The 17,633-nt window shown below is 40.5% G+C and overlaps 1 protein-coding gene across 4 annotated transcripts in view; it reads right to left on the bottom strand.

Moving 5' to 3' along the window:
• Positions 1 to 17,633, bottom strand: part of adgrv1 (adhesion G protein-coupled receptor V1) — a 252,872-nt gene that overhangs the window by 151,806 nt on the left and 83,433 nt on the right. For all 4 annotated transcript variants that reach the window (XM_049470643.1, XM_049470644.1, XM_049470645.1 and 1 more), the window contains 14 exons: positions 16,813 to 16,899; positions 13,416 to 13,555; positions 11,594 to 12,203; positions 10,737 to 10,952; positions 8,691 to 8,906; positions 8,340 to 8,584; positions 6,155 to 6,336; positions 5,211 to 6,019; positions 3,986 to 4,195; positions 3,155 to 3,285; positions 2,024 to 2,123; positions 1,710 to 1,889; positions 1,375 to 1,538; positions 191 to 278 (listed from right to left, as the gene is read on the bottom strand). In XM_049470643.1, the coding sequence (XP_049326600.1) occupies positions 191 to 278; positions 1,375 to 1,538; positions 1,710 to 1,889; positions 2,024 to 2,123; positions 3,155 to 3,285; positions 3,986 to 4,195; positions 5,211 to 6,019; positions 6,155 to 6,336; positions 8,340 to 8,584; positions 8,691 to 8,906; positions 10,737 to 10,952; positions 11,594 to 12,203; positions 13,416 to 13,555; positions 16,813 to 16,899 (3,378 nt within the window). The remainder of the gene's footprint in view (positions 1 to 190; positions 279 to 1,374; positions 1,539 to 1,709; positions 1,890 to 2,023; positions 2,124 to 3,154; positions 3,286 to 3,985; positions 4,196 to 5,210; positions 6,020 to 6,154; positions 6,337 to 8,339; positions 8,585 to 8,690; positions 8,907 to 10,736; positions 10,953 to 11,593; positions 12,204 to 13,415; positions 13,556 to 16,812; positions 16,900 to 17,633) is intronic.

Here is a 17,633-nt window from a genome sequence, read left to right as displayed (position 1 = left end):
TGACAGTTGAAGAAATGAAGGAAAGAAGTAATAGAAGAATGAAAGAATGAGAAAAACACATCCACTCATTTATTAGTAGTTAAGAATGTTAGTATATAGATTAAAGAGGGAATAAAAAGAATTCATATCATATTAGAGGCTTTAATAAAGATGGTATTGAATGGGTATTGATAGTGTGTTCAGAGTGTACCTAGTTTAGGAGTAGTTGGGAGGGTGCTTATCAGAACAGCTGATGTGATATTCACCAGGAAAAATTCCTGCAGCTCTGGAATATCATCCTGTTTAAAGACATGAATAAAACAGGACGTATACAGGTACGTTCAGCAAACAAAGAAATAAGAAAAACATCTAAAAAATGCCAAAATGGAAAACAAAGCACAAAAAATGAGAAATTCAGAATCAGATTAGGTCAGAATTCTACATTCCATTCATTTTTTATTAATATTTGTGCAGGTTTATGTATTGTACTGCTTACCTCAGTGTGAATGGGTGAGGATGAACTGCTTTAATGCTTAATTGGTAGATACAGTACCAGTTAAATCAAGTTTATAAATACCACTTCAAAATGGTGATTTCTTTGATTTTACCAAATTGAAAACCTCTGGGATATAATCAAGAGGAAGATGGATGATCACAAGCCATCAAACCAAGCTGAACTGCTTGAATTTTTGCACCAGGAATGGCATAAAATGATCCAAAAGCAGTGTGTAAGACTGGTGGAGGAGAACATGCCAAGATGCATGAAAACTGTGATTAAAATCGGGGTTGCATTATTTGAGGTCTGAAAGCTCTGCCTCTTTTTCGTTATTTCAGTCATTGCTCATTTTCTGCAAATAAATGCTCTAAATGACAATATTTTTATTTGGAATTTGGGAGAAATGTTGTCTGTAGTTTATAGAATAAAACAACAATGTTCTTTTTACTCAAACATAAACTTATAAATAGCAAAATCAGAGAAACTGATTCAGTAACTGAAGTGGTCTCTTATTTTTTTCCAGACTGGAAAACTGATGCTCTCAAACTCATTAAGAGGACAAGAGATTCAAGTAATTAACTCTTGACAAGTTCAGCTCAGCTGTTAACTGAGAAAATGCTGAGATGTACAAAGCTGTCATCTAAGAAAGAGGTGCTACTTTGAAGAAACTAAAATATATCATAAATATATATATATATATATATATATATATATATATATATATATATATATATATATATATATATATATATATATATAACATATTCTGGTTTGTTTATTTCTTCATATTTTGACTTTTAAAATAATGAAAAAAAAAAAAAAAAAAAAAAAAAAAAACACTGAATTTAAAGTTTGTCCAAAATTTTGACAAAAGACTAAATCCTACGCATGAAACTTACATCTATAATAGTGATGGGGATGGACACAGATGTTTGGCCATCCTGCATCACCACAGAGCCGGAAGCGTACAGATAGTCCTGGCCCTGTTCCGCCAAAGCCCCCTCAACCTGCCTGAGGTCCTGCAGAGACCCTTTCACTGTCTCATAGCTGATATTCACTGCTCCTGTGGAGAGAATCAGATAAAATGGGATTTTTGCAGTAAATAAAGAAATAAAAAATGGACTGCTATAATGTTTACAGAATGATCAATTCATAAAACATTATAAAATACATAACGGAAACAAACCCACTGCTACTCAGGTTTTGCTTCATTTGGTCATTTTTAAAAACAAACCTGAGGCTCCGAACTCTCTGTTAATGTAGATCCTGACTGTGGTGTTCTTCTCCTCAGTGGACACACTGCGGGAGGATGGAGCGATGCTGAGCATTCCAAACGGCTCGTCGCTGGCCTCCACGCTGACCACACACTCACGACCCTGAACATCCAGCGCCGCCACGCCAGTGGCTGTTACATCTGTGAGACAGAGACATCAGATAATCAGCTGCAGTGAATATCATGACCATCACATTGACATCATCATTGACAGTTTTGGGGGAAAAATATATTTTTAGATCAACTGAATTTGCATTGGCTTTGCTGTTGCTAACCTTTAGTCTGAATGTTCGAGAGAACAACTCTGTACTCCTCTCTTTCTTCAGGAGCGCTGTCATCAAGAAGCTGCAACACTATCGTATCATTCAGCTCTCCCTATAACCAGAGAACAGCACAATATTAGTATGTGATGAAACCAATAGAAAATAATGTAGAAAAAAAAAAAAAAAAAAAAAAAATATATATATATATATATATATATATATATATATCAGAGAAGAGGTGACAATAAGTGCATGTAAATAATTACAGAATTTTTAATCAGGAAATATATATATTATAGTTACTGTATATGTGTGGACTTATTTTATAAATTAACTCAAATAAAAAACAGCAACTAATTTAAAGCATTAGTCTGTGTTTTTTTTTTTATTATCTTATCTGACTGACAACGGTACTGACCAATCAAAGCTTTTTAAAATGGCTTCTGCCCACTATATTCACTGCACGCTACTGATATATATATATATATATATATATATATATATATATATATATATATATATATATATATATATATATATATATCCAATGTATCTGAATTAAAACAATTCCAAAATTTATAAAACATATAAAGGATGATTGCCAGTTCCATCATAACCTTTGATGGTCTTTGCGACTGCACTTAATGATACTTTTAAAGTTGATGATTTTTTTTTTTTCGGATTGACTGACCTTCATTTCTTAAAGTTTTTTTTACTATGTATTTTTTTTATATATGGATTAGAACATTATTCAAATAGGGCTATTCACTGTACACCATCTACTCTACCTCTTCACAACTTTACAACTGATGCTCTCAAACATATTAAGAGAAGCTAGAAATTAAAGGCAAGTAATAAACTCTTTACAAATCCAGCACAGCTGTTAACTACTCATTCTACCTCATAAAGCTGACTGAGAAAATCTAGCCAGGATGTGCAAAGCTGATGTGCCTCCTAAACAAAATTCTGGTTTGTTTAACCCATTTTTTGTTTACTAAATCCAGAATTTCCATAGTTCCATAGTTTTCATAGTTTGGATGAGTTCAGTGTTAAATAGAAAAAAAAAACACTGAGTTTAAGCTGTGTCCAAACTTTTGACTGGTACTGTATGTAAGTGTGTGTCTCGTTTTCTGTCTACTTTACCTCACTAAAGAAGAGAACTCCAGAGGTATCCACAAATGTCAGTGTAGGTTGAGGGCCTTGAATTCTCCACTCCACTGTTACATTCCCAATTGCAGGTAGTGTTCTTTCCACCAGCAGTGACAGCCTCTCACCTGCCACACACACAACACAGCACTCAACACATTATATATTATTGTGTATTTACTATGATATAACTTAATATATTGCTTTTTCTGATTGATAAATGTTGTCATATCATTCATTTACACTGAAACAAACCTGAAAATCTTGAAAGTGCACATTACAATGTTATAAATTGACAATTGTAATTGTGTTAATATGAATAAAGGCTTCTCAGTACCTTGTTACATAATGACAATGGGATTCTCAGAGAAACATATCCCGGTGTTCTGTCATGCATGCATAACAAAGCCAGTGTAGCAGCTGCTCCAGCATGTCCGTATTACTCTCTCTGTGTCTCACTATAACAGTGCATCACTGGTTACTATGGAGGTATTAACTGAAACCTGATCTTTCTATGACACGGGTGGGTTTCAAATGCCTGCACACACACATACCTACAGGACAGACGTCATCAATAATTAATCCCCCCAAATACACGCTATGTGGCGCTCAGGATCAAAGAGGGGTGAAGTAATCAGCTGTTGTAAGCGAAGAAGCAAAGGATGACTTGTGTGACACTAGTGTGACCTAGTGTGTCTTGATCAAGTCTTTCATATATGTTTTTAGCTTAGGAGACTTTATTACAGCTAATCTCGTGGGACACTAAGCACATCTTAACCAAGACTTAACTGCAAAATCTGTTGGAAGAAAAAGTGACAGGTTTCTCACCTTCTCTAACTATAACTGATCTGGAGGCCGGGCTGAAGCCCACCAGGCCTGCTGCGTAGTCATTGGCGAGGATGAGGATGGTGACAGTATCAGAGCTGGGTAGAATACGGCTGCCGCCCTCCGTCCTCACCAAACCGATGCGTAGGGTCTCGTTATCCTCAGGCTCGGTGTCGTCTGTGATGAAGAAGTCGAGGGTCTTCTTCACATCCCCTTTCAGAAAAAGACGCATTATTGATGATGATTTAGTCTCTTGCTAATATTGCTAAAGGTTTTTTTTTTTCAAATATACAGCTCTGGAAACAATTAAGACACCACTTCAGTTTCTGAATCAGTTTCTCTGATTTTACTATTTATAGCTTTATGTTTGAGTAAAATGAATATTGTTGTTTTATTCTATAAACTACGGACAACATTTCTTCCAAATGTCTGAAATAACAAAAAAAGATGCAGTTTTCAGACCTCAAATAATGCAATGTTCATATTCATAAACTTTTAAGAGTTCAGAAATCAATATTTGGTGGAATAACCCTGGTTTTTAATCACAGTTTTCATGCATCTTGGCATGTTCTCCTCCACCAGTCTTACACATTGCTTTTGGATAAGTTTATGTCACTCCTGGTGCAACAATTCAAGCAGCTAAGCTTGGTTTGATGGCTTGTGATCATCCATCTTCCTCTTGATTATATTCCAGAGGTTTTTAATTTGGTAAAATCAAAGAAACTCATCATTTTTAAGTGATCTCTTATTTTATTTTCCAGAGCTGTAGATTACACTGGCCACAATTAGTGCAAAATTCATGGATTAATATATGGTTTAAAGGCACACTATGCAAGATTGTTGTCCATGAAGTCTGTAGGGAAACAAAATCATGCTTGCAAGTTTAGGAGACCCTAGAATGGTTCAGTTTTTCTGTGTACTTATTGTATAGATTGATAGATCGATATTTTAATAATTAGATAGATCCTTCATTGATCTCAAAAGGGGGGTTCCAGTGATACCAGAGGGAAATTCTAGTCAAAGTTAGACATGATTATACATTGCATGCGCCATTCAGTTGGCTGTTCATGGCTCAAAAAAAGAAACAGAGATACAGCAGTGCGTCTTTTCACAACAATGAACATTTACTGCCGGCTTGTAGGGGGAACATTATAAGAAAACCAACTATGATTTGCATAGTTTCCCTTTAATATAATTTAATAATCTGAATATTAATCTCTGGCCTTACCTTCTGCAAATATGAGCGTCTCTCCAGTGCCATTAAAGTCCTCACTGGGCTTCGCGCTGCCTCCAATGAACATCCACTCCACCGTCACCTGACCTAAACTGCCCCCGGTCCTCTCAATGACCAGCGGCACTCTCGTACCCGGCTCCTCTCTCACCTCCAGATACAGGCCTTTCTCAGTAGCGTTCGGACTGATGCTGTAGATTACAAACACTCCGAACGCGTCTCCATTCATCCCAATGGTGACTCTGGCAGTGTCTGGTTGCCCGATAGTGGGCAGGTGTTTGGCGGCCACGGTAATGTTAACCAGACTAACCTTCAGGATCTGTACCATAAAACTCTCATCCACCTCTGGCAGTGAATCGGTCAGAATTGGCACGGTGAGGTTGGCAACACTTGACCCATCCGGCATGGCGGCCGTCTGTCCTGTCATGGTCACATAGTCGCTCCCGGGAACAGCCTGCGAGCTGAAGAGGAAGGCGGCGGCTGTGGTGTTTTTGATGTAGGTGAAAGTCTGAGCGGCAGCAGAAAGCTGGTTCGCCCCAGCGGTCACCCAGAAGCACGATGGTGAGGAGGTGTTGGTGAAGGTGAAGGCTTGGCAGGCTCGTTCTCGAAGGCAGGAGGCTGCACAGAAGTTCCGGGGGTCTCTGACGGACGTGATGTTAATGGGTCGTCGGATGGCACTGGAGGGTGCCCCAGCCATGGGCGAATTAAAGTAGATAAGGAAGTTTTGGCCGCCTATCTGAGCATTACTCACTACGTCAAACTCGAAGGTGCTGTATAAGATCTCTAGAAGACCGAAATTACCTCCACTGGAAGGCAAAAACAAACAAAAAAATATAAAGACATTGATTATTATATTATATTGAATTTTGTTTGACTTTTAGACTTTAGATTTTATAAAAGAGAAAGAGTAAAAAGAGAAACAAATATATATGTTTGCAAACCTTCTTCGAACTGTAATGTTGGCTATTCGCACTCCGTCCAAAGGCTCCTGAATTCGATACACCGCTTGCTCAAAGAACACTGTTCCGTACGGGTTGTCATTGGCAGGGACAATGATGCTCACCGCTTTGTCTGCGCCAATGCTTCCACCGTTTGTGGCACCAGTAAGCTCTATCTTGATAATCTAAATCACACAAATTATAAATACATTTATTAACCCTTATTTATTCTAATTTATTCACAAAATATTTATACACTGATAAGCCATTACTATTTAGCCTACTATTTTCGTCCATAAAACCATATAGGAGAACTTTGTAGAATTTTAGAATTACACTGAGTGTAGTTCTCTTGGTTCTTTGCACATTTTGCTACTATACTTTACTATACTACAGGGTTCATACCCTTTTTAAACCAATACATTTTTTCATGATTTTTTTCATGCCTTTAAGGCAAATTTTCATGACCATTTTTAAACTATTTTTAAAACAGTGCAGACGAGAACAATAAAACCAAAAATCAACTAAAACTATAATTGTATAATTGATTATAGTAGGCCTAAAATGAATCTGACACACAATCTTTAATTCTGAGCTGACGTATTTATTTTTTAGCTCAAAATAGATTTTCTCCATCGAGAAACGGAAACACTGAGATTTGTAGAGCTAATTTTCATGACTTTTCCAAAACCTTCTGGGTATTTCTATTTTTCCAAAACGTATCCAGGCCTGTAGATTCTTATTTTCAAATTTCTCGGACTTTTCCAAAACTTTCTATGTATTTCTATTTTTCCAAAACATATCCAGGCCTGGAAATCTGAAAATATTTTCAAATTCCATGACTTTTCCAGGTTTTTCATAACCGTACAAACCTTGACATTATAATTTTCAGCAGTAGCATACCTTATAATCTTACTTTCACGCTGTTTTTAATAGTCAGGAACCAAAATGACCAAAAATTGATCAGTGGTCAAAGCATGCAAGAACATTGTTGGCTGGATATTTCTGGTGGGGGACTATTTTCAACTCCAGCAGTGACACTGGGATGTTTAAAACTGCGTCTGATCCGCTCATACAAGTACAACACACACTAACACACCACCACCATACCAGAGTCAACTCAGTGCTTAGAACGACCCACCACCCAAATGATACTTGCTCTGGTTGTCCAGTTGGGTCTAAATTTGGAATTCACAGAGTATTTGGCAACAGAAATATTTGGCATATGAAGGAAATTGAATAAAAATGGGAAACAATCAAAATAAAATAAAATAAAAACTATATTTGGTGTTCGGTCCAATAAGTGAATGGCCAGATTAGCGATAAGGTTGAAGACAAAAATACATTTAGGCTTCTTATTTTATGCAGTCTTCAAAATAGTGGCAAAATAAATAAAAAGGTGCAAAAAAAAGGCTTTTGCCAAAAATGTTCTTTGCGATGCATCACTACTCCTGACCGTTAAATACAAGAGAAAAAGGGGCCAAGTCTGTAATTTTAGAACTACAAATTGCTCCTATATAATCAGTAAAGCTGATAAAACAAACAATTAGTGTAGAAACAAACAAGGAGTTAAAGTTAATGTTATGTATCAGTGTATAGTGTACAGGGGTTGGACAATGAAACTGGAACACCTGTTATTTTAGTGTGGGAGGTTTCATGGCTGAATTGGAGCAGCCTGGTGGCCAATCTTCATTAATTGCACATTGCACCAGTAAGAGCAGAGTGTGAAGGTTTAATTAGCAGGGTAAGAGCACAGTTCTGCTCAAAATATTGCAATGCACACAACATTATGGGTGACATACCAGAGTTCAAAAGAGGACAGATTGTTAGTGCGCATCTTGCTGGCGCTTTAAGAGCCACGGTATCCAGGGTAATGTCAGCATACCACCAAGAAGGACCAACCACATCCAACAGGATTAACTGTGGACGCTGTAAGAGGAAGCTGTCTGAAAGGGATGTTCGGGTGCTAACCCGGATGGTATCCAAAAAACATAAAACCACGGCTGCCCAAATCACAGCAGAAATCAATGTGCACCTCAACTCTCCTGTTTCACCAGAACTGTCCGTTGAGACAATAAATTATTATGGTCTAAAACCAGGTGTTTCAGTTTCATTGTCCAACCCCTGTATATTCCTCTAAACCCATGAGAAAATGAACATGTACTACAAAAATTTCTATAATGCTCACCTCATCGATTTCTGGCACATCATCAGCCAAAACCTCCACTTTTAGAGTCTTCATGGTTTCCCCTGGAGCGAAGCTAACCTCCCCGGACGTGGGTCGGAGGTCTCCAATAGCAGGCCTTCCATTGACTGTTGCCTGCCACTGCACAGCCACATAACCTATAGTCCCCGCATTCCTCACGATGGGAAAGGAGACTTCAAATGCGTTCACTCCCGGCTCCTCTATAGTGACGGGCTCAGCCTGGAAAACTGAACACCATACAAAACACCTAGAAATTAATCTTAAAGATCTAAATTGATATACTGTATTATCTTTATTGACTGTAACAAGACTTTAGACGATGTTAATACTGACCAAAGGATCCGTACGGGTCATCAGAAGGCAGGATGGTAATAATTGCTTGAAAAGGTTCTCCCAGGAATGCTCCACCTGTTGTCTGGTTGAGAAGTTCGATGCGGAAGGTCTCCTCCAGTTCAGGCACCACATCATTGATGATGAGGATGGGGACGGGTTTACTGCTCTCCCCCTCGAGGAGAACCACATCAGAGGAGGCCACGCTGTAGTCCTCACCTGAACACATGATTACAGCCCAACACTGAGTGTGTTTTATTAGGGAAAAGTTCATAGATTTGTAGATGTTTCTTAGTTTTTAATCAGTGTTTTCCTGTTCTCACACATAGTCACTATATGTGATTAGTTTCCAGATAGCATCTAGATAAGCCTTTGGCTGGGCAGAAGTCTCTGGCTGGGAAGAGGCCTGTGGCTGGGCAGAGGCCTGTGAATGGGTAGAAGCCTGTGGCTGGGCAGAAGCCTGTGGCTGGGCAGAGGCCTGTGAATGGGCAGAGGCCTGTGAATGGGCAAAAGCCTGCAGCTGGGAAGAAGCCTGTGGCTGTAAATGGGCAGAAGCCTGTGCCTGTGAATGGGCAGAAGCCTGTGAATGGGCAGAAGCCTGTGAATGGGCAGGAGCCGGTGAATGGGCAGAAGCCTGTGATTGGACAGAAGCCTGTGGTTGGGCAGAAGCTTGTGAAGCCTGGGCAGAAGCCTGTAAATGGGCAAAAGTCTGTGAATGGGCAGAAGCCTGTGAATGGGCAGAAGCCTGTGGCTGGGCAGAAGCTTGTAAAGCCTGGGCAGAAGCCTGTAAATGGGCAGAAGCCTGTGAATGGGCAGAAGCCTGTGGCTGGGCAGAAGCTTGTAAAGCCTGGGCAGAAGCTTGTAAATGGGCAGAGGCTTGTGCCTATGCAGAGGCCTGTGAATGGGCAGAGGCCTGTGATTGGACAGAAGCCTGTGGTTGGGCAGAAGCTTGTGAAGCCTGGGCAGAAGCCTGTCAATGGGCAAAAGTCTGTGAATGGGCAGAAGCCTGTGGCTGGGCAGAGGCCTGTGAATGGGCAGAGGCTTGTAAATGGGCAGAAGCCTGTGCCTGGGCAGAGGCCTGTGAGTGGGCAGAAGCCTGTAAATAAACAGAGACCTGTGAATGGACAGAAGCTGGGCAGAAGCCTGTGAATCGACAGAAGCCTCTGAATGGGCAGAGGCCTGTGAATGGGCAGAAGCCTCTGAATATTTAAAGACCTGTGGCTGGGCAGAGGCCTGTGAACAGGTAGAAGCCTGTGGCTGGGCAGAGGCCTGTGAATGGGCAAAAGTCTGTGAATGGGCAGAAGCCTGTGAATGGGCAGAAGCCTGTGGCTGGGCAGAAGCTTGTAAAGCCTGGGCAGAAGCCTGTAAATGGGCAGAAGCCTGTGAATGGGCAGAAGCCTGTGAATGGGCAGAAGCCTGTGGCTGGGCAGAAGCTTGTAAAGCCTGGGCAGAAGCTTGTAAATGGGCAGAGGCTTGTGCCTATGCAGAGGCCTGTGAATGGGCAGAGGCCTGTGATTGGACAGAAGCCTGTGGTTGGGCAGAAGCTTGTGAAGCCTGGGCAGAAGCCTGTCAATGGGCAAAAGTCTGTGAATGGGCAGAAGCCTGTGGCTGGGCAGAGGCCTGTGAATGGGCAGAGGCTTGTAAATGGGCAGAAGCCTGTGCCTGGGCAGAGGCCTGTGAAGGGGCAGAGGCCTGTGAATGGGCAGAAGCCTGTGAGTGGGCAGAGGCTTGTAAATGGGCAGAAGGCTGTGAAGCCTGGTAAAAAGCCTGTAAATGGGCAGAGGCCTGTGAATGGACAGAAGCTGGGCAGAAGCCTGTGAATCGACAGAAGCCTCTGAATGGGCAGAGGCCTGTGAATGGGCAGAAGCCTCTGAATATTTAAAGACCTGTGGCTGGGCAGAGGCCTGTGAACAGGTAGAAGCCTGTGGCTGGGCAGAGGCCTGTGAATGGGCAGAAGCCTGTGAATGGGCAGAAGCCTGTAAATGGGCAGAAGATACTGAGATACTACATCTGGGAAAATCTGGGCAGTCTGTCTTTGTTTCTACTTACCAACACGTGCAGTCATTGGTACTGCACGGAACTTGACGGACACGTCAGCAAATATCCCCCCTGTTCGTGTTACGTTGATGATGGGTCCTGTATAATACTCAGGTACGCTCACTGCAGTGGCGGAGAGCTGAAGCACGCCAAAGGCATCATCACTGGCCTCTATAATGACCTGAGCCACTGAGACATTCCTCAGACCGAGTCGAGGTGATGCAGCAACTGCAGGAAAAAAAAGATATAATTCATTATTTGTGATGAACATCATGCCTAATATTACATATTATATTCAACTTAACCTTAACATGAAGTGACTAAACTTGTCCATCAAAAGTAACAATTCCCAACAAAAGTAAAATGTAGTCTATACCTAGGCTTAATTCCTGTCCAGGGACACTGCTCCTATGTGTCCAAGGCATGCAGTTACTTTTAGCTACTTTACAAATGTGCAAATGCACACACACAGCTTGTCTAGTCAACCTCCAGTCAACCTCCAGTCAACCTCCAGATCCTCCTGACTTTGCTAATGCTCTTGTCAATGAATGCAATCAAATCCTTAAAGCAATGAAACAAAATATAGAAGAAAGTCTTTCCTAGACAGTACAGACTTACAGAGACAGTACAGAGTTACTTCAACAAAAACAGAATACACTTCCTTTTAATACCCTTGATTTTGGAAGAATGGCATTACTCCACACAGTGGACAGCACAGTAGAGTGGGTGGTAATGATCGGGACAGGTGGTGTCTGGCTAGATTTGTCCATGCAAACAGACCAGCGACTATACCACAAACCACATACTGTTTTCTATCGCATGATTTTTGAAATATCGCTGCACAGAGTAGATCTTTGAGCAGACCTTACCTGGTCTTGCCTGCACGCCCTCCACCAGTGTGACACTGCTGAGCTCCACAAACACAGACTCCGCCCTCTCCGGGTCCGTATCATCCAGAACCTTCATGGTTATGTTGGCTTCACTCTGATTGGCTGAGAACGTTACAGACGCCGAAACAGGCACAAAGTCATTGCCAGCACTCGCCCTGCCCACGCCAGGTGTGCTGAAGGGTTCTGGGTCCGTATCCCTCAGCGTTCTGTAAGCGACTCGCACCCTTCCCATCAGCCCTTTCCTCCTTTGTATCGTCAGGGTGACCAGAGCGTCCGCTTCTGCCACACGAACCGGCCTGCTGCTGTCTGCAAACACAAACTGCCCATAGGGGTCATCGCTAGCCAGCACCGTCACTGCGGCCGCCGTCTGGTTCCCGAGTCGCCCGTGGGAAATGTTGGAAAGACGGACTCTGAAGCTCTTGTCCAGTTCAGGGACGTCGTCCTGCGAGATCAGAAGGTAAATGCTCCCAACAGTCTGTCCCACGTTAAAGGTCAGGTTGCCAGACCTGTAGATGAGTTCCCCCTCTGAGTCTGCGTCTGCCTCCCAGTATACGGTCACGTTGGACAAGGTTCCAAATGCACGAATAACCTGCAACAGAAAGGAGGGAGATCATCCATACTGACCAATCATCTTCAACATAATCTCTACCTGAAACCTGAAAGCATACTCATATTAAAAGCTATTGGGTACTTGATTAATTCAATCTGTTAATATGAAAAACTAAAAAGTTTAAAAATGGGACTAGTTTTCCAGGAGGAAGGATTTGTCGTAGTATGTAACCAGCTCTGGAGGAAGTTGTCCATGTTTAGTCCATGTAGAAATATATTGCCAATAGAATAAGATTTTTGTAGCAGATAAATATAGGCCTATTGCTTATTGCCAATGCATATAGGGGTTTCGCATCTTTGGAATGGTATTGGTGCACCATCCAGACATTGCTGTAGTTTCTGGTGAGTTGGGTGAATTGAAAATGAGCTAGGGCGGTGATCATCCATCATCCTAAACTCACTAAAGTTCTTGTCACCAAGTGCAATCAAATCCTCACAGTAAAACTTGCAGAACATCAAGGCCACGTTCAAATTACCAGGCTGAAGTGACTCAAATCAGATTTTTTGCTTAATGTGGCTCAGATCTGATTTTTTCATGGCTGTGTGAACGTGCCAAATCCGCTTTTTTTTTCAAATCAGATTTGAGTCACATTCATATGTGGTCCTAAATCGAATACGTATCCGTTCCATGAATGTGAACGGTCAAACATTTGTGAATGTGAACCGTCAAGATAACCAAATCTGATCTGAGCAAAAAATCTAAATTTGGCTAAATGTGGCTTGTAATGTGAACAAAGCCGAAATACACATGGTTTAAGATGGTCTATAAAAGGGCAAAGCACATTATATGTTACATTTGATTTTAGTAAAGCTGGTCAGTCAGCCAGTTCACTGACCAGCGTGACCACACTGGTCGACTAGCATGACCAGTTTGACCATGCTAGTTAACCAGGGTGGTCACGCTGGTCAGGGAACTGGGCGTATAACCATTTGCTTCTATTATAATTGAGTTTTGAGCTAATGGCTGTGAACTGATGATGTATATTTATATACATACAATCGACAGAGATTAGGATACAGTACTGTACAGTAATGAATTACTCTTTTAAGATCGGGCAAGATTAAGATTTAAGATTGTTAAATAATTAATTATTTTAAAACATTTGCATAGATATATTATATATATTTATATTTTTCAGCATTCTTAAACAACTAATAAAAAAAGAGTAGAAGAGTATAGAAGAACCCAAACCTGTAAGACTACAGTGCTCCGCCCTTCCTCGGGCTCCGTCCCATTCACAGCCAGAGAGTCCGCACTGAACTGGAAGACCCCATGAGCCTCATCAGACGCAGCGATGGTCACCGTAATGCGAGAAGCAATTCCAAGGTTGGCTTTAAAGTAAAAAAAAAAAAAAAAAATCACTTTTATCCAAGTGATACCACAGAACAACTACAGCTCTAAAGATAGTAGATGGGTCCTATTAAACAGATTTAATAGAATAGATAAACTAAGAAAAACAGTTTGTGTATTGGATATTTCAGTATATTAAACTGATTCAGCTACAATCCTTTATTTCTACCACTGTGACACTTCTTATTATTTATCATTTATAGTTTGGAGGAGTGTAAGAAGAGCTCTTATGAAAGTAACAGAGCAGCTCAGTTTCTGATGTCTGCATGTAGTAATTGTAGAGTGGATGGATTCAGATTTAAAACAAGGCTGAGGAAAATTTGACGCTATTATAAAACAATCAGTATAAACACACGCTGTATGACCGCACATCAATTATTTTATGGACTTATCAGTCAGGTTTTTAGCATTTTATAAAAGCAGGGACGGTTTGGAATGGGTTAGTGTGGAAAACCGCAGCACCACAGAGACAAACTTGGCAGATTTTCTTAAGAATATCCCAAGAGATGTTAATGTATATCATGTATATACATGTATGAAAACCTCCAGCACAGTTAGACTACAGTACAACATCTTATTATGTTACAGATATGATATACAAGAATATTAACACAAATTAACTCCATGCTCAGACAGAAAAAAAAAAAAAATATTTTAATCACATTAAGTAAACACAATGAAACAATTATTGAATAAAAATAACTTGTCACTTCATATGTCAGTCCTGACGTTGTCAGTCTGCCTACTCAGAACTCGTTTAGGATATTACAGACTCCAACTCCCAGCATGCATTCTCACCGGACCTTCCGGACTCTGCTGATCATGTGATGCTACGGTGTTCATGCTCTCCGAGCTTCTGATTGCTTACACCTGTCTGTGTTTGTATAAATACCTCCCAGTTTCAGTTGATCATCACTGTGTTTGAATCTAGCTTGCTAGCTCTTCTACTAAGCATTATTTTTTTTGTTTGTTTTCCTTGTTTGTGTTTTTTTTCACTGCAGACCTTTATTCTTTTGCCTAGCCCTTGGATTCCTCCTTGGATGACCCTTTTGCTTGCTCACTCTGGTATGTTGTGTATTATTCCTGCCATTTTGATACTGACCCTGTCTCTCTCTGACAGTCTTACCACTTTAATAATAAATAGTTTGATTGGTATCGCCGAGTATCTGTTCTTGGTTTGGCCCGCATGACAACATACCTCAACCTCTTACAATTTAATCAACCAAAGTAACAACATTAAAACGTGCATTATATGCCCAATGTTTTTGACCTAGAAGGTTCATTTTAAAAACATAGAAAATGTTAGAAAGGTCATCAGAAGCTTTCATGGCTCATGGCTTGTGTTGCTGGACTTACACAAGCTAAGCTATTTCACATGCTGAACAGCTTCACTAAACCAGACTCAAAAGTGTCCTCCAGACTCCCGCCAACATCAACACAATCTCAAGCAGAGCGCTCGATATGTGTTTTTAAATAAAGCCCAATGGGGAAAGTGAACCTCCTGACATTTCCAATATGCAACTTACCACTGCTGACATCCACTCAATATAATGGCTATTTGCTTTTCCCACATTTCTCCTCGGAGTGTTCATTGGCTTTGCTGCAATGTAAATAGTGTGGCAGACACTAGTCCTGGAGCTGCAGGAGGCCACTAAAAAGGATGTTTTACTTGGGAATTGAGGTGGACAAGAGCTCCAAACCTTTACAGCTTTTAATCTGGAACGTACCAGTGAGGAGCTTTGATTTAGGACCTCCTACACTGGCCAGAAAAGCCACCAAAGCAAAACAAGAGTGCACTAAGCAGTGAATTAGCATTAGCATTAGAATTAGCATTAGCTTGAACTGTTTTTTTTTTTTTTAGTCAAACCACACAAACAAGCAACTACTGAGTGTGTCCATCAAGTTGGTGCCAGAAGTGGCTTAGAAGCATGAATGGCAGATACTTGGGAAAGGGGTGTCTTTAAAAGCCATCACATTGTTGATTTTACCACACAAAGCTGTATTCACTTCTGAACACTTATTAAAGTAGATAAGTAATATGTTCACTTCTCTCATTGGCTTCTCTCTCAATGAATGACCATCTAAAATTCACTGAAGGTCTGAGAACACCTTAAAATCTTAATTTGAAATCTGACCGGATTTTTTTTTTCTCCACACTACAGTTTCATACCTATGCTGAACAATGCGTTTTTTTTTTATTTCCATGCATTCAATAGAAATAATGCTAAAATGATCAACCATGTTTTTTTTTTTTTTAGGAAAGGCTGTTCTGTTTAATCTACAGTTACAGTAGATACAGTGGTCACCAACGTAATATGTTGCACCCACAACTGAAGAGGTTCTTTTTCTTCTTCTATTGTTTAACAGGTAATGATTGCTTAATAGTATTTTTCCTGTTAATTGGTTTGGATGTTTCAACCACCAAAAAGGGTGGTGTTTTTACACTGCAGACAATCAGAAACATGGTTCAGTTTTACACTTATTTTGGTTCCAACCAAACTAAAAAAAGTAAAAAAAAATGATTTAGGGCGTTTTCACACCAGCACTATTTGGTCCAGTTAGATTGGACAGAGACCAGCTACAGAAGGTGGTTTCAGTCTGGTCCCAAGCAAACTCTGGAGTGGTTTGCTTGTGGTGAGAACATAATCTGGTCTCGATCCGACCCAGCTTTCTAAAGTACTGCCGATAAGGTGCAGTTTAATCAGATATATTAGCCAGATAACACTAATTAGTTACCACAGCTATGAACAAATGCTGTCTCTGCTGCTCCATGCTGTTTACATGCACTGTATGTGCAGAACTCACTGCTTGCAGCTGTGCGACTCTGTGTTCTGTGTTAAAGCATCTTCACACTGCACTGATATACGCGCTGGAACACAGCTTTATTTATGTTTCTTGACCACACGCCAGACAGCTCTGACCAATCAGAGGAGACAATGTGCTTACATGGTTTATTGGTGCACATTTTGGTGCGTTTAGGTTTGTGCCTGTGTAAAACCAAACCAAACAGATGGACAAAACGCTTCAAGGAAGCAAACTCCTCATCTGATCCGGACCATAGAAACAAACTACAGGTGCAAAAAACACTCTTAGGTTGCATAAAGGAAGCACCTTAACACATTGTCAATGTGTAACTTTATTTATTTAAATTTTAATTTATATTAAGGACTGGTATACTTTCTCTATAGTGTAACACACTGGGCTTTAGGAGAAGAAGGAGAAGAGGGTCAGAGCTTACCATGGTGATAGTGAAAGGGTGGAAGGAGAAAGTCAGGGTCACTCTCTCCACTTCCACTTCCCTCGCTCGCACCAAGAAACAGATCCACTTAGGCACCACACAGCAACCACACAGCACAGAGGCACACAGGATCCACACAGGAGGTGAAAGGGGGTCATATAAAGAATTTACACACAGTGTGAAAAAAAAGAGAGGGATCATACAAAAAGGTACAGATCATATGAATGGAAAACACATTTAACTGTTTAGGGAATGCAAAAAAGGGTACTTTGAAGGGTAAAGATAAAGTTCACACAGGGACAATAGAAAACAAGCCTCAAAGGCCTCAAAACAAATGGCCTGTCACGATAACTGTATTTTTGGACAATATACTGTCCCAGAATATATTTTTTCACTTTTCATCAATTTTTTCTCCCCAATTTACCTGAGCCATTTTAACCTATTCATTCACTGACTACGATTCCCCCATCACTTGCTGAACAGAATCACAACAGGAGTTCAAATCTGCCCACTGAGGGAGAGCAAGGCCAACTGTGCTCTCTCTCTCTCAGACTCCGGCTGCTGATGGAGAAGCAGCATACCCAGGATTCAAACTCGCAATCTTTGGGCTATAGTGTCAGGATTTCTTCCTTCTAAGCCATTTAAAGCCATTATTGTTCTGAAATTATGACCAAATTTATTTTTCTGATATAATGAACCTGAACAAACTTAAAATCTGCTGAAATATAACAACAAATATCCTAATCGAATAAAACCGTCCATATATTTTGTACAACAAAGTTGATAATGTAATTATCGTGACAGACCAAGGTAAACTACAA

This window comes from Astyanax mexicanus, chromosome 22 (assembly GCF_023375975.1).
Source record: "Astyanax mexicanus isolate ESR-SI-001 chromosome 22, AstMex3_surface, whole genome shotgun sequence".
NCBI lineage: Eukaryota > Metazoa > Chordata > Actinopteri > Characiformes > Acestrorhamphidae > Astyanax > Astyanax mexicanus.
Note: the sequence above shows the minus strand (reverse complement) of the source record. Positions and strands in the feature narration are given on the sequence as shown.